This window comes from Ursus maritimus, unplaced genomic scaffold (assembly GCF_017311325.1).
Source record: "Ursus maritimus isolate PB19 unplaced genomic scaffold, ASM1731132v1 scaffold_13, whole genome shotgun sequence".
NCBI lineage: Eukaryota > Metazoa > Chordata > Mammalia > Carnivora > Ursidae > Ursus > Ursus maritimus.
In genome coordinates, this window is record NW_024423675.1 from 16,390,286 (window position 1) to 16,407,809 (window position 17,524).

The following is a 17,524-nucleotide window of genomic DNA, read 5'->3' on the forward strand; positions in this document are numbered from 1 at the left end:
GACTCTGTTTTTTATGACCAAATTTTAAGACTTGGAAACTCAAATAGGGTTAGCAAATTTTAATTTTTCCAAGTAAGTATTTTTCTAAATCCATCTACTACCACTATTTCATAAAAGGAAATTTTAACTCAAAAAAGTAGTCTAAGGACAATCCTTAAATTATATAAATCTAGTTTTACTTTACAAAGGACCGATGAAAACTTTCTTAGAGCCAGCACTGGCCCTTGAGACAAATATTTGAGACCAACTGCCTAGAGGAAAGAATGCTAGACTGAATCAGGTTCCACTCATGATCCCACTACTCGTTAATTTTGTTAACAAAACTCTGAATTTCAACTTTCTTTTCTAGGAAATGGGAATATCCCACACCTTGCTCACAGGATTACTATGGGAATCAAAGGATTAAATGCACTGACGTAGTTTGAGAATATGACAAGACACAGAAAAAGTAATGTAGACTATACAACTTACCATCAGCTGACTGGGTAAACAATGCATAATCAGGATTGACTATCTCATTAGACAGAATATCAAACCACTCACGCACAACACCTTGACCCTGATTTCAAGAAAATAAAATTAAGTATCATCAGAAATATATGGGGAACTTTTTTCTGAATAATAATAAATTATAAGCATTTCAAGTTTCTTCCATTATCAATTATATACCAAACTTTATTCAAGTGCATTTCAATGTTTTATATCTAGTGAACTTAGCAGCACTTCTTTTTATACCCACCATGCCTTCTTCTCCATGGAACCGCACAGCAATTCCTTGCTTTAGCTTTGCACAATTTGCTTTTGACACAACTTCACAGCTACTCCTAAAAATAGAATCTGAATATGTAGCATTGGTTAATTTTATGTATTAAAACTTACAATAATTAATATTTTGTACCTCACACACATCAGTTTCTTTTTAAACATACCTCTGTGAACCAGCAGGATATCATTTTCATTCACTGGCCTGTGCACCATGTCTGAATCTGGTTGTCCTGAATGCAAGTGTTCATAGAACCATTCACAGCGATCTTTAAATGGCTACCCCAACAAATAACAGTAAAATATGTTAGCAGTATTTCAGTTACCTATCAGATTACCTAATGAGCCTGCTAATGCCCTTTCTACAAATAATCATTCTTAGACATTTATTTATAATAAATAGTTCTAGATAATGTTCTAACATCTCAAAAACTATTCACAAAAAGGCAGATCTTAGCTGAAATACTTTGATTACAAATACAGTATTTTTTTTAATTCCCATTTTTAACAGAAAAGACTTGATAAATTAGAAGGTTGTATCTGAAAACTTAATATCAGATATGTAACTGAGGACATTTACTCCCAATTTCTTTTAAGACCAACAATGCTTGTAAGAATAAATTTCCAAATCCAGAAAAATTACATTGCATGTTACATTTAATTTTTCATGAAAATAATCTTCTAGATCTAACTTTCTTTTATTTTTTGAGAGAGAGAGAGAGAGGAAAAGAGCATGTATGAGAGCTGGGGGAGGGGCAGAAGGGGTAGAGGGAATCTCAAGCAGACTCCGCACTGAGCCCAGAGTCTGACACAGGGCTGAGATCATGACCTGAGCTAAAATCAAGAGTTGGACACTTAATCAACTGAGCCACCCAGGTGCCCCTATCTAATTTTATTCGTATTTCTATCCTTTGAATATGTAGTGTAAACCTTGACAACTGGAGTATTTTTTCTTAATTTAATTATAAGTGCCTAACTTAAGCTTTGATTGCCAAGGCAACCACTTCAAAGAGGCATCTACTTCAAAGATGGTCATCTCAAATAAACAGAATGCTAGCCACATAACTTGATAAACAGCCAGGCCACCTTCCCACAGAGGGCTCCTCTTTTTTATAAATCTTGGTTGATTTACATAACTGACCATTTGGCCCACTTGTTGTCTTTCCTCTTCCCGTGCTTTAAATTCCCACTCTTACGTTTTAAATTCACCAATAGTGAGCCTGTGAACGAGAGGCCCCAACCTCAACCCCACTAAGAGCAGAACCTCAGGCCCATGTGTGTTATCATGCACTCTCCCACTCTCCCTCCTCCACCATGTGTGCTGTGTAATACCCAGGTCCCATAAGTAATAAACCTTTATTTTTTTTAGTTTCCTGTGATTATTGCTGAAGGGCATCTTGCAATCATGGTAAGAACCACAAGGGCTGGTCTAGGCACAAGACTGGTTATCGACAGGCTGAGACCAACACACAATTGGCATAGTCAGAAGGACTGCATGATTGCTCTTGCAATTAACCAAGGGGAATGCCTTTACCTGCAACTTGTCTACTAAATGCCAAACTCACCGTCTGAGAAAGGAGACCCTTTAGCTGGGATCTGCCATGCTGCTATGTGCTTTCACACACTGCCTCTGTCATGTGTTGCCTGCAATATCCAACCTAAAAGGTCACAGATGCCATAATAATTCAAGAATATCCCCAGAGCAGCATGATCAAGGCCATATGGTCTAATGAGATGATCAAACTACTAATTATAAAGGTCTTAATTGACTATTAATGTGTACAAGGGGCCTCCAAAGCCAAGGAGAGCGAGGGAGGGTAGATTAGACTACAAGGCTACTGTCACTGCCCTCGGAGGGTTCTGGGCTAAAGGTAGATAGAAATGATTCCCTTAGGTGAGGAGGATTGGAAATTTCCACTTGCAATCACTGAGTCAAGTGGGTTGTGCCCAAATTACATGTCCTAACCCAGAAGAGAGAAATAGCCTTGCAACTGGAAGCCAATGGCACCAGAGAGGGAACGTACAACAGAGGCCTACAGTCTCTGTGTCAGCACTTCACTCACTACCATTGCTACTTGTCCCCTGACCCAATAGGATACTACCGGTCCAATCCCTGGTGTGGTATTGCTAAAAAATTAATGGACGAATATAAATGTCCTGAACAATTAAGAACCCTAAGGAGATACACTAGCTCCTTGATAAATGTAATACCCCACAGATGCTTCCTTAGGTGTTTCTCGATTATGTATGCCGAAATGCCAAGACTCTGGTTTATGCTCCAGAGGCCTAGAGACTTTTCCCAAAGACTCCGTGCCTATCATGCTACTGAAGGCAGACTTCCATCCAGAAGAGGCTTTTTGGGACACCCTGAAAAGAAAAGCAGCCACCTACAAAGAGGGCTGACAGTGAAACCATCCAAAATTTTCTGGTAACAACAACTTTCCAGTAAGATTAAGGTAACAGGATAAAAACAAGAAGAAGAAATTGAGATCAAAAGCTATACATTAACTGAAATTCAAACCTTTCTTAAATATTTTATGCAGCAGGAAGGAGAGAGGGGAACTAATTGGTTATTACAGGTTTTCTTGTTTGTTGGGAACAGGCTCTTAAGTGTTACTCATGGCGGCCAAAACGCGTCAACTGGCTGCCATCTCTAAAAACCCTAAAATCCATAACTCTCTTAAAGATCCATCTGAACTATAATGCTCATTCCTCCTGAGACAGCACATTTGCTGAGGCCCCTCAGCTTTCTGCGGAACGGGAGCATAACTACAAGCACACCTCATGAGGTGTTCCTGCTGCCAAGGGCAGAGCAGACAGGGTTATCGAGGCCTCTCTTGAGGAGGAAGAAGGAAATGGGAAGACAAAGGACACTAGAGTCACTGATACTCATACCTGAGCCCTCCCCCTCCTCACTTGGATATACACTGCCTGGCACTGTACCCATCCTTCCATTCACAGTGATCACTGCTAAGGCTCACAGAGGAAGCCCATCTCTTCCTACACAAAATTCCCGTGGTCCAATGGGTTCATCATTTCCATGACCACAGTGATCCAAATAACCCCTTCTTCGTTTTCAACCTGAAGAGGCCTCATCTGACCTTGAGGCTAGAGAATTATTTTTACTAGGCATTCCCCCTAATTACAGGGTGGCACTACTACATTTTACTGTGACCTCGGAAACCATCGAAAAAGCACTAGAACTCCTACGAGAAAACTTACATCCTTTCTCTGTCCCTTGAAGATGTAAATCCTACAGTGTCTTTGAAAAGTAAACATCCCAGGTGGTAACTAAAACTCTGCCCATGATTGGCTAAGACTAAAGGAAAAAAAGAAGGGAAAGAGGCCTTTTAAAATACAAAATGCTATAAAAGTTCTTCTGCCCAAACTCTAGTCCACAGCCTCTTTAAGATTATTTGTTAAGGATAAATACAAATCTTAAAAGTCTTCTCCACAGATATTAGTAAAAACCTTTAGCCACTGGAACAGGCAACCTTAACTTACTCTGTCTGCCAATTTAGATTCAGCTGTTACTTAAACACTAGCGAGTTTTATATTGCTGTACCTGATTCATGACTAGAATGCCGGAATTTAAGCTATAGGTCTCTGTCTGTCTGCATGTTTATGTGTCTAAGGATATGTTATGTGATTTTCTTCTCTCAACCTCCAGATGGTACTGCCAAAATTAATATATAAAAGGCTCTACTTAATTGGCTTAAAAATAAGCACTTATGAATTAAGTATTCTTAAAACTCAAAACAATTGAAACTAATATATATTTTTTAAGATTTTATTTATTTGAGAGAGACAGAGAGAGAGCACAAACAGGGGGAGGGGCAGAGAGAGAGAGAAAGAAACAGACTCCCAATGAGCAGGGAGCCCGATGCGTGGGCTCAATCCCAGGATCCTGGGATCATGACCTGAGTTGAAGGCAGATGCTTAACAAACTGAGCCACCCAGGCGCTCCCAAAACTAACCCAAATATTTACAACTTCACATGATCTGCGCTGATCTTTGGGAAATAAAAGCTAGTTTAAATTTGGTGTGATTTTTAAAAAGTATGTCTTCGGAGATATATATATATATATATATATATATATTTAATATAATGCAGATTATATGTTATTAATCTACATAGAATAATCAATAATTAACATAATTATATTTTACACATATATATATGAAATATAACAGAGATCATATTAATTATAACTATGTTAAATAAAATGCAGATTAAAAACATATTCTACTGGGGTGTACTAGTCAAATAAATTCATGTTATCTCTATTACAAAATCTGTCAGCAAGAAAAATAACGGGATGATGCTATCTAATGAAGTTTTTCATGGGTCATCTAAACATAATTGTTGGGATCAAGAGATTTAGATAAATGTTAAATGGGTTAAGAGTTTCTAGGTAAACTTTCCAGCAATGATTATGTGTTATGATATGTCTACTTAAAACTAGTTTCTAAAATTGTTAACTTCCACCCCTAGAATTTTGCGAGTTAAAAGAAGGGAATTCATTGAATGTCTAAATCATTTCAAAATAAGATAAAATACAAAATACTGAAACATTAATTGCAAAACAAGTCGAAGTTTACCACTTTTGACCTCTTATTACAGAGGAACTAAAGATATTTGGGCCTGTTAGTAAGCACGTCTTCTGACACACTGAAAAGCTGTACTACGAGGAAATGTATGTTGATAGAAATTACAAAATATACTCATAAATTTGCCAGTGTAAAGAATGCTGGTGTAAATTGTACTTCTTGCTTCACAAATTTTACTTCTTGCTTTTTGTTAGAAATTAAGGCTTCTAAGGGCTAAGAGTCCTAATTAATACATGTAATTACAACTATTAGAAATAATATGGGAAACATCTCTGCATGCAAGAAAGTAGAATGTGTCTTTAGCTAAGAGAAGGTATGAGGTATGAAGATACATTTTTGTTAAGGGAAAAGAAAGTAAATTTGTCCTAAAGTAAAACTGGTTATTTCAGAATGGGAAAGAGGAAAATAAAGGACAAAATGGTATAGAAAGTTGAGAAGAAAGATAAAAAATTTTACCTTGTGTAACTGAGTTAGCTAAAACTAAATTGTTGTTACAAGGGTTTTTTTTTTTAATAAGCTTTAATATCAATACTACGCTTTTATAGTTTTCGTTCCTCTTAAAAGGACAAAGTTTTCTTGGGAGTATTGGTCAGCTCTTGATAACAGATTATGAAAGGTTTTGCCTTACCTTTTAAGTAATCTAGCTAGAAGGCAAAGATTCTATGTTTTATCAAAATAATCAACATGTGTTTCATGCTGTTTTAATCGGGTCTTTGATTACTTAAGCAAACTGAGTCTTTTCAATATTAAAGGAGCTGAATTTTGCTTAGAACTATGTAATCTTCGGGATATGCCTTTAAAATCTTTTGTCAGTTTAGCGAAGTAGATAATTAAGTACTGTTTCATAATTATCTGTGATCCTATTTAGTCAAGTGTGCAAAACCTTTTGATGTTTTTGACTAAGTTCCGAAAATCAAATTCTAAATAAAGTCTTTGTGACCTGGAAATAACTCTGGGATTTTCTAGAGAACCCTGGAACATCTCAAAAGATCTGTTCACTCTCCTTATAAAAAAGAGAAACACTGAATTAATTAGGCTTATTTGATAGGTAAAATTATTTGAGAAGCAATGTCAAATAAGAAATAATGCTAACCCTTCCTTATGGATATCTGTGTATGGATATATGCTATTAATATAAGTGTTCCAGAAATTCTATCAAATTCCTAAAAATCTGATACGAAGTATTATCAGTCACCATTCTAGTTATCATCTTAAAATGTCACAGAAATAGTCAAATTTCCTTGTCAGTTGTGTTATAATTAACTCTCATCGGAACTTTAAACATGGGCATTTTTAAGTCTTTTATCATTTATAGACAGTTACTGTTTCACTCTGATGCTTTTGCACAAATGCTTCGTCTTCAAGGAGATTCCTGAAAAGGACTCTGACAAGCCCACGTTTCTGTTAACTTTCAGATCATATAATGAACTGGGTAAGAAATGACAAAACTCTAAGGAAAAACTAGATTCATAAAACTGCTAAGAGAAGATCAAGATCAGGAGTCACTAGGCCTGGGGCGCCTGGGTGGCTTAGTCGTTAAGCGTCTGCCTTCGGCTCAGGGCGTGATCCCGGCGTTATGGGATCGAGCCCCACATCAGGCTCCTCCACTGGAAGCCTGCTTCTTCCTCTCCCACTCCCCCTGCTTGTGTTCCCTCTCTTGCTGGCTGTCTCTCTCTGTCAAATAAATAAAATCTTAAAAAAAAAAAAAAAAAAAAGAATCACTAGGCCTGGATGAACTGATGAGAATGATTATAATTTTTTACGAGTTTTGTTTGAAATACTGCTGGTTCTTTAATCTTTTGTTTTCTGGATTTAAAGAAACTTTTCTCTTAAGATAGCTATGACTTACAGCAATTTGGTAAAGTATACCTTTGTGAACCAAGATGAAACAATCACTTATTTCCACCCCACATCTGATTCCTCCAGATTTTGGAAACTCTCAGTGAATAGTCTTGTATTTTCACAGCAGTATAGTTATTTGCATAATTTCAATTGAGAATCTGTTCTCCTTGTACCAGGACACAACTAGAAACACAGGTTACATCACCAAGGCTTTGAATGTAATGTCATATTTAAGAAAGATATGCATAGATTCAGATATGACCCAGCAGCTTTAAAAAAATAAGGCTGACTTTATGGAACCAATCAAGCCCCTTAGGAAAAATCAGTCTGGTAACTCACTTCTAGGGTTCCCAGCAGCCTTACCAGGTGAGTGAGGAAGGTCACTTCCTGGCCGGCCCAGGAACATCAGAATATTTTAAGAACCTCAAAAAATGAGGAATTCACCCAAATCTATAGGTATTATAGATGAAGTCTGACATCAAGTCTTTGGCTTGGCTTCTCCATCTTGAGCAGCTTTTTAAAAGTTCAATCTGAGATTCCTTATGAAAAATTCCAGCAAAGATGACTTAAAAGAGTCTACATGATCAACTGCTATTCATGCTGCACTTACGTAAATAAGCAGGCCAAGTTTAAAGAGACTGGACTTACTTTACAAACACTTCAGCCTTATTTTCCTTATCTCTGATAGAAATAAGAATGACTATAGAGAGAACAAATTATGTTTCAGTAATATATCTTTGTGGATATCAGATTTTAGTGTTTTTAATTGTCCTTGAGGTTTTGTTTTCTACCTGTAAACTGAACCAGATCACAAATTCTTCTAGTTTCTTCCAGTATTTGGCTACAACTCTCCAAACTAACACTCCCAATTTTTCTCCCACCCTCTGACTTGGAATCACAGAGAACTTAAAAGTGCCTTTTTCCTAAAGCTATGAGAGCCAGAATAGAACAACTTGATATAAACTTCAGAGAAATCATCACAACACCTCATATACAGACAATCTTTGTGCCTATTGCTGTGTGGGCAACAGCAAGTTCACCTGAATACCTGATGGCACCATCAGAAAAACTCAAACTGCAAAGCTGCTTTGAGCCTAACATCTAGAAATCCTGCCCTCAGGATCCAGATTTGGTTTATAATTTACTCTGACCATTAGCCTTTATTTTTCCTGTTTCCATAGAAATGCCTCTTATTAAATACCTGATTTCTCGCAAATACAGGCCTAACTTTGGAAATCCACTTGCAAGACCGCCTCCTGAAATGAGATGCAACTGTTTAATTAACTGACCTATTTTCATGGCTGGACCTTTCAAGTTTGGGACAATAGCTACAGACTGGATTTCAGGCTACTGCCTGTATAATTATTAAGTTTTGCTATTATAATTCTGTTTAGATGTGCACATTCTGGGTTACAAAATGCCCTGCAATGGACTTTTAGCATATCAGCTACCCAGGCAGTTAAGGTCCTCACCATTGACTCTAATGCCTCAGAGTGTCTAAACACTGACAGTTGTTTGGGTTTTTTTCCTTTTCATAATGCAGGTGCCTGACTTAAACTTTGATTGCTGTGGCAGCCACTTCAAAGATGGGCTATCTGGAGGAGGGGGATTGGGGCAAAGGGAGGAGGGTGGGGAACACACTGCCAGCCACAAAACTAGATAAAGAGCCAGTCTACCTCACCACATGGAGGTTCCTTTGTTACCTTTGTAACCAAGAGATCCTGGTTAATTGTAGTAACTATTTGGGCCATTTGTATTTTTCTCTTCCCGTGCTTTAAATTCCTGCTCTTATGTTTTAAATTCACCAATAAAGAGTGAGCCCTCAAAACCCTAGGCCCCCACCTCAACCCCATAAAAGCAGAACCCCCAGCTCTGGAGTGCTCACTCGTGCTCTTTCTCTTTACCCATGCCCTCACTATGTGGCCCCAGGTATGCTGAGTAATTTCCAGGTCCTGTAAGTAATAGACCTTTATATTTTCAAAGTCTCCTGATGGTTATTGTTGAAAGGTATCACTCAGAACCACAACAGCTGGTCCAACCACAGCACTGGTTATTGATAAGCTGAGATTGAACACACAACAGAATATATATGGCAACTAGAAAGGAACTACTACCCTGTTTTCTTCCCTTCCTCCTCCCCAAAAACTGAAAAATAAGATTTCTTGAACAGTAAAGAAGTCTCTACCTTTTGGTCATTTGCAAACTGCAAGTGACTTGTTACTTCTAAATTAATCAGGAAGTACTGCATGCCTAATAAGTGCCAACACTACAGGTAACATAAGAGCTTTAAAAATCTCAATTTCATTGTTAAAAACTATTTAAGACAGTTAAAGAGGTAAGACTAACACAGAACAAACAATATGTACATAATATCAAGTTCTAAATGGTGAAGTACAGACTTTCACTATCATGGTATAGTGCCCTAAGCACTGAGAGACTGTGCAGATGAGGAGAGTACAAAGCTTTCAGGAGGTCTCAGTTTGAACCAGGACATAAAGCTGGGTAAGACTTGCTCAAAAAGGGAGAGAAGAGAGCACACCAGGCTCAGGGAGTCAAGGAAAAAGGCACAGAAGGTAAAACTGTGTCTCCCTGGAAGATGCAGTGAGGGTAACTGCCATAAACAGAGTCCCATCCCTTCACAGAATGAAGGAATTAAGTTTGTGTAAGTTCACTGGGGACATAATCATGGATCCTGAGAATCAAGCGAAAGAAACAAGAACCATTGTAGGTGTTTGTTCAGAGGGATAATATAATAAATGTGGTAATTAAAATGAGAGTAGCAGCAGTATAAAGCGAGACCATGGAGGCAGCAGTTAAAATATTAAGTATTAGGTGATAAGGAGTTGGTCATAGGATGAAAGAGGAACAAAAAGGAAATCTGAAAGACATTACTCCATTGAATAAAGATGGAAAGTAAGAGATCTCTACGGAGAGAACTTAATGACAGAAACAGCTTAGAGGGGGAAAACCTTCCCCTCACAATCTACCCCTACACTCCTAGAAGGCACAGGTGGAAAGATAATGAATGAGGTTTTATATATTCCGAATTTCAGTTTACTTGGGATGCAACTACTAGGTGGTTGGAAATAAATACTGGAAAGTGCCACAGCTGAAACGCTGGAAATAGAGTCATGAACAAAGCTGAAGTTGGACACAAGGTAAGGTCCTTTGTTCAAGAGATTAAAGATATACAGAACAAACACCCAGAAAAGAGTTTATGACCACAGGTCAGAACTGAGAATCTGCTTAGTGAATGACACACACAGCTAGAAAAGTCAGAGGAGGAGCAGGGTGGTGTAATACCACAAAGCCCAGAGTTTCAAGGAATAAATATGACCAGTATCCAAGACCACAAAAAGGTTATCCTTCAGGCACTTTGTAGGACACCAGGAAGTTTCTTCATCTGAGTTAAACTAAATATTAGTTTTGCTTCAAAAGGCTTAAACATCACTCTTTATTAATTCTTAATAAAAATACTATTATTATGAAGGTAACTGGTAAGAGATTAACTTCTGCCTTTTAATATATTTTCTTTCAGTAAGAAAAGAATAAATGTTCTCTTTTTAAAAGTTAAAAGTACTGGGGTGCCTGGCTGGCTCAGTCAGAGGAGCATGTAAGTCTTGATCTTGGGGTCATGAGTTCGAGCCCCAACTGGGTGTACCTGAATAAATAAACTTTAAAAAAAACAAAAAATAAAAAAAAAGTTAAGCGTATAATTTTATCCATACTTCTAATAGTCTTTTGCATTCTGAATAAAGCACTGTTTTTATAACTACTAGGCATATAAATTTTAATAAGCAAACTAGAATATAAAGTGCTTGCAGTTTAAATGCTGATTATTTCTAAAATTTTGGTAAAAGAGAGAAAAAAACATTACACAGAAGTAATGCATTTAAGTAGGGGCTTTGAAGTTTGATAAACATGGTTTGGAATCCTGGCTCTGTCACTACTAGTTTTGTGATCTTAAGGAAATTACTAAACCTCTCAGAACTTCAGTTTTCCTGCCTGTAAAATAGGGAAATTATTTCAAGGGCTAACTGTGAGGATTAAATGAAATAATGAAAATACGGAACTTCATAATCATAATTACAATAATTAATTAGCTAACAATTACTAAAGCGCCTATAAGTCAGGTACTGTTTTAAGCACTTAACATGCATTTTCACACATAATCCTCACAACACTATGAGAAAAAGGGCCTCATATCATCCCCATTTCACAGAAGAGAAAAATGCAGCACCAAGAAGTTAAGTAACATGTGGAAATACTCAATACCCAGAATGCTCCATAAGTAGGTGTTCTTATTACCACTCAGAACAATATTAAAATTATTTAACATGACAGAAAATGACAGAAAACTTTCTCACCACTGTAAGATATTAAACTATCTATAAAATGTGAACCAAGAAATAAAAGCAAATGGCATTTTTTAAAGTAATTCAAATGGAACATTAAAACGTACACAACGTTACCTTCAAAAGCTAATAAGAGATGTGCAAGATCAAAACATCCACACACATTTATATATACCTAAAAAACCAAAGGGCATGTCTTTGTATGTAAACTTTCTGAGTACCTGCACTTCCATAAAATAATTCGCAAAACAAGACTGATCACAGAGGCTCCTCTTAATAGCATTTGCACAGCAATACAAAATGTCTCTCCCTTTAACTACAGGCCACCTGAAAGCCACCGGTAGAAGAAGTAGTCAATCCCTTACCATAGGTAATTGTTTTTGTTCTTTTACACTTTCTATTTGTTTTTTTTGTGAACCACTTCCAAGTTACAGAAAATTTCTAATAATAGAGTACAAAGTATTTTTTCCCTGATATGAGAGTAAGCTGCCAACGTGATGTCCAGTCACGCTTAAATACTTCAGTGTGTATTTCTTATGATCAAGAGAATCCTCCTACATAACCAGATAACAACCATCAAAATCAAGAAATTAACCCTGATACCTTACTATAGCTAATTCTTAGACCCCTATGTCAAGCTCTGCCCATTTCCTAATACTGTTCTTCACAGCGTAGGAATGGCTCTCAGTTGTCCTGTCTCTCTCACTCTGGTACAGCTCTTCAGTGTGTTCTTAACCTTCATGACCTTGATTGATACTTTTAAAAACCGTAGGTCAGTTATTGCGGAGAATGTCCCTCCACTGGAGTTAGTGTGACGTTCTTGTCATGATTAAATTCAGGGTGTACATCTTTAGCAGGAATATCAAAGAAGTGATGCCACATCCTCCTCGGTGCATCCTATCAGCCGGCAGGCACGCTGAACTGTCTGTTTGGTCACTGCCAAGTTTTCCACTGTAGTTTTTAATCTTTGTAATTCTTAAGTATTCTGTGAGTAGATACTTTGAGACTATAAACACACCCCACTCCTCATCAAACTTCCCATTTATTCATTAATTTTTTTCAGTATAGATTTATGGGTTCCAATTTTATTTATTTATTTGCCATCACCATTTATTTGGATGTTCAAATTGTTCAGCTTTGGCCAGTGGAGTCCATTCAAACTGGTTCTGTGTCATTCTGACATAATCCTATCACTCTTTGAACAGCTTTCTTGCATAATAAGAGGATCCAGGCTCATAGGTACTTTCTCTGACCCAGCCCTGAAATTAGCCATTTCTCCAAAGAGCCCTGGTTAATTGAGAACAGTGTTTAGGGGCCGAGAACTGGGTGCCAAGTTTGCATATCTATTAATCTACACTGAAAACTTCAAGTTCACACTGATATCTCCAATCCAATCCAACAGCACATGGTTCATTCTATTCTCCTCCATTTCGTAACTCCTTTCTCCAACAGTGAGAAACCAGGCACCCATAACACGTATACTTACTTATTTGATGAACTGCCCCACTGTATATAACCAATGTCCTGTCACTGACATGGACACATTACTGCATGGATGCCCTCTACCCTACTCTAGCTCTCTCAGTCCGCTCTGAGCAACTGTCACCATCCTCGACACTGGACATCCTCCATATGCTGCTCCAACTCACATACTCTATGCTGGGCCCCTCTTCTACAGAGACAACCTCCTTACCATACCCAAGTCCCAAACCCCACACTAGGCCACCATTGTCCATGTGAACACCCTCCTCACCCTGGTCAGGCAACAAAACCTCCTCTGTGAGTAAAAAAAAAGTGGATAGCTTAATGCAGATGCTTTCGACTAAATTGTTCAGGAAGGAAAGAGGAAAACAGAATTGAAAAGCAGAGATAATATTAAGAATAACAAACTCTTTCAAAAACTAAAAGCTTCTTTCACATATAACCTCATTTGTCCTAGAATGGAGTCACATAGTTTAAATTAAGAAAATGAATTTAAAAAACAGACTCTTAGGGGCGCCTGGGTGGCACAGCGGTTAAGTGTCTGCCTTCGGCTCAGGGCGTGATCCCGGCATTATGGGATCGAGCCCCACATCAGGCTCCTCCGCTATGAGCATGCTTCTTCCTCTCCCACTCCCCCTGCTTGTGTTCCCTCTCTCGCCGGCTGCCTCTATCTCTGTTGAATAAATAAATAAAACCTTTAAAAAAAAAAAAAAAGACTTAACTGAAGATCCCAATGAGCTTTAAAAAAAAAACCCACAGACTCTTAAATTCTGATTCTTCCACTTAGTAGCTAAATGACTTCAACGAGTTGCTTAATGTCTTCAGTTAAAGAGTACCTATCTTGCATGATTGCTATGAAAGTAATCTATGTAAAGCAAATATATGGTAACTGACCTAAAGTTAACATTTAATAAATATAAGGTACTATTACTACTTTCTCTTTTACATTGTCATTTTTTAACAGATGCCAAACGATACCTACATACATGTGTATAATTTTATAAAAATTCGTTCTTTGCATTCTTTAACTTCTGAAAGGGTCAGTGTCCCTAAAAACATTTAAAAACACCTATAGTACCTATCTTATGACTAGTAACCAAACCAGAGCCTCCAGTCTATCCTACACTTTTGACAAATTATTTCCTAAAATTTTGCCAAGGTCATATCATTCTCCTGAAGCAAAGTTATCAGGGGCAGCTGACAGCCTAAAAAACAAAGATGATCTTCAATCAGGCAATCAAGGCTTAACACAGCGTGACCCTGACCTACCTTTCCAGAATTATATCTCATTCCTCACCTACACAAAATTTCTACTTCAACCACTGTAATTTTATACAGTCTTCCATTTACAAGCCCTGGCCCATATCTTGGCTATAATGTTCATCTTCCCCATTTACTCCCAGCAAAGTTCTGCAATGCTTTTCAAGGTCCAGCATAAGATCCACCTCGTCTTCACAATTTTCCTTTACTACAGCAGGCAGAAGCAAGGTGTTCCTCCCTTAAACTCCTAAACAACTCGGTAATAATGTAATTACTTTTATAGGTACATTTATTATCTCCCCTGCTAGAGTGAATTAAGATCTTTTTAGAGAAAAGACATATGCTTTCTATCTCTAAATAGCTACCATTTATTGAACATATATCCAGTTACTATTTAAAATTTATTCTTCACAATAGTTTTGTGGGGTTGGTGTCGTTATCTCTATTTTATAGATGAAGAAACCAAGGCTCAAGGATGTTGGAAATGTGCCCCAAATTACACAGCTGGTAAGTAGCAAAACAAACAAGCTTTTCCCTAGCATGCTCCATGAAACATGAGATACGATGAATGAACCTTGCCGGGGAAAAGGGTCTCAGGCCAAATAAATTTGGAGGATTAACAAAGTTAAATCACTATTTTTAGTAGAGGGTTTCTCAAAACCTTTTAACAAGCTACTGATATGCTTTATAAATCTCCAACAGGGATATTATATTTTCCAAATCCTTTTGGGAATAAAATTCTTTTCTCAAGGACTTATAGGACTAACACTCCAATAACTCATTTCAGGAAATGTGGCAATGTATTCTGTTGTCTTTGCACACAGTGGGCACTCAATACACACTTCCTTTAAGATTTAAAAAAAAAAATGCTCCTCATACTGAAGTAACATACTAATGTAATTCCACATACTAAAGTAAAGAATAAGGTAATGTCACTCCTCTTACAGCAGATGTCTCAGTGTAATTACGTCACTAAACAGTATTCAAATTAAAAAACTTAATTTTCATTAGGCAAACAAAAAACAAGATTAAGAGAAATCTCTACCTGTGCTTTTATGATATGCATGAATCTTGACATCAACTCAGGACATTCAAGGAGGAAGTGAAAGTGGTCAAATATAATTTTGGGATTTCTAAAAGAAAAATATAATTTGTTTAAATGGACAGGAAAAATGAGTTGCATTAAGTGAAATGCAAATTCAGATAAACATATACTGAAACAGAAGAAAAATATTAATCCACACCTACCATACTTTAACTTGTCATGTAACATTTTTTGAATAGTAACAGAAATAACATTATTTCTGTTGAGATCAAAACTGTAAGTAAAGAAAAGTCTACAAGGGCAATCCATAAATCCAAGAAAGCCTTACCTATTAACAAAGCATTTTAAAACTTCATCATGTTTGCAGACAAATTCAATGAAACGGGGTGAAGTCATTCTGTGGGGAATAAAAAAACAATCAGAACACACAGAAATTGGTGATACAGCAAATTTGATAACAACGTATAGAATTGAACTGGCTTCTAGACAGAAAAAAAAAAAAAAAGATCTGGGTTTGGACTAAATTTGAGAAACCGAGGCATGCCCAATCAATTTATAAGACTAAAAATATATATATAACTTTTCATTAATAGAGGATATGAACAGTGACTTTTTAAAAACCTTGAAATTTTAAATGTCTCTGCTCTTTACATTTTGAATAAGGAATTAAGTGATCCTACACAAAGTGACATTCACCATTCTACATATTAAGAACTTATATAATGCTTAAATAACTTATATAATGCAAATAGTTTAAGATTAGTACAATAAGTGTCCTAAAACAAGATCAAAACAGAACCTAAAATCAACAAATTATTATTTGTTGTTACTGAAATTACAAAAAAATCATAAGCTTTTCTTCATCTATCAGAAAAGGAAATAATAAGCAGAAACCTTCTTACCCTGGAGGCATCTGACAAGAACAGCACATGTAAAAAGCTTGAATGACAGCACTTAGCCGGTTAGCTGTCATAGAAATAACATCCTGACAGTCTGCACTGGCTTCCTGTTTCCCTCCAAGAGCATCTGGTTTAGATTCCCCTGTGCCAGTGGATAGATTTTCATAGCTCCCAGGTCCTGGAGGTTCAAATGGAGGAATGGAAGTACCATCTTGATCCTGGCCTTTTTGTTTCAGTAAAATAGAAGTGATATCCGTTGAGTCCTTTTTGTTTTTCATCAGTTCTGTAGCTATTAAAACTAGCCATTCATCTAATGAGTGCCAAAGCAATTCAAGAGGCTAGGAGAAAAACAGAAGTGTTGTTTAAACATCATTCTTAAACTCCAGGAAAAAAAACTCACATAGTTAAACAAATAATATAAAAGAGAAAATTTATTCTAGATATTTCTATTTTCTCAAGTTAATGTGACAGCAATGCCTAAGGTAAGTAACAAAAACATATGAATACCACATAAATAACAATTACTTTGCGTATAGCAAAAATTTAATTTGCATTTATTTATTTCCTTGGAATAAAAAGGTAAAACTAAAATCTAACGAAAAATTTATAAGCAATCTTTCCTCTTCTAAAAATTTTCAAATATTTAGCTTTAAAAACATGTACTACTTTTATATATACAATCCCCCAACCTTTACTATTTTCATGTGTTAACAATTTTCAATTATAAATCTTTGCTCAATTAAAAAATAGAGAATTCCTAAAAGCTTAATAAATAGCTTAGTTTTGGGGTGCCTGACTGGCTCAGTCAGTGGAGCATTTCAGGGCTGCGAGTTTGGAGCCCCACATTGGGTTCAGAGGTTTTAAAAGAAATAAATAAACTTAAAAAAAAAGTTTAGTGCACTGTTTTCTTTACATGTAATTCACAGATTTTAAAAATTTATGGTAAGAAATTTAAAAACATGTATGTAATATATGTACATATATAACATACATGTTTTCATGCACATATACACAAAATCAATCTCTAATAACTAGTAAATATCAAATACTGACTAGCAAATTCTTAATTCCAACTAAAGAGTAACAGCTTAAAAAAGAAAAAGGGAGGGAGAGAGTAAACTGCTTATTTCCACACTATTTAAAATATTCCTTTTAAGAATAATGAAATGTCTTTTGTAAATTAACAGCAAATGAAATTTCCTTTTTAAAATATTATGTAATCGCGAAAGCTACAAAAGGACTAAGTACTAAGGAAGATGAAATATATG

The 17,524-nt window shown here is 36.4% G+C and overlaps 1 protein-coding gene across 2 annotated transcripts in view; it reads right to left on the reverse strand.

Annotated features, from left to right (window-relative positions):
• The window catches only part of HACE1 (HECT domain and ankyrin repeat containing E3 ubiquitin protein ligase 1), a 100,829-nt gene that overhangs the window by 29,944 nt on the left and 53,361 nt on the right, over positions 1-17,524 (reverse strand). For both annotated transcript variants that reach the window (XM_040627573.1, XM_040627576.1), the window contains 6 exons: positions 16,260-16,594; positions 15,686-15,754; positions 15,358-15,445; positions 930-1,041; positions 740-837; positions 472-559 (listed from right to left, as the gene is read on the reverse strand). In XM_040627573.1, the coding sequence (XP_040483507.1) occupies positions 472-559; positions 740-837; positions 930-1,041; positions 15,358-15,445; positions 15,686-15,754; positions 16,260-16,594 (790 nt within the window). The remainder of the gene's footprint in view (positions 1-471; positions 560-739; positions 838-929; positions 1,042-15,357; positions 15,446-15,685; positions 15,755-16,259; positions 16,595-17,524) is intronic.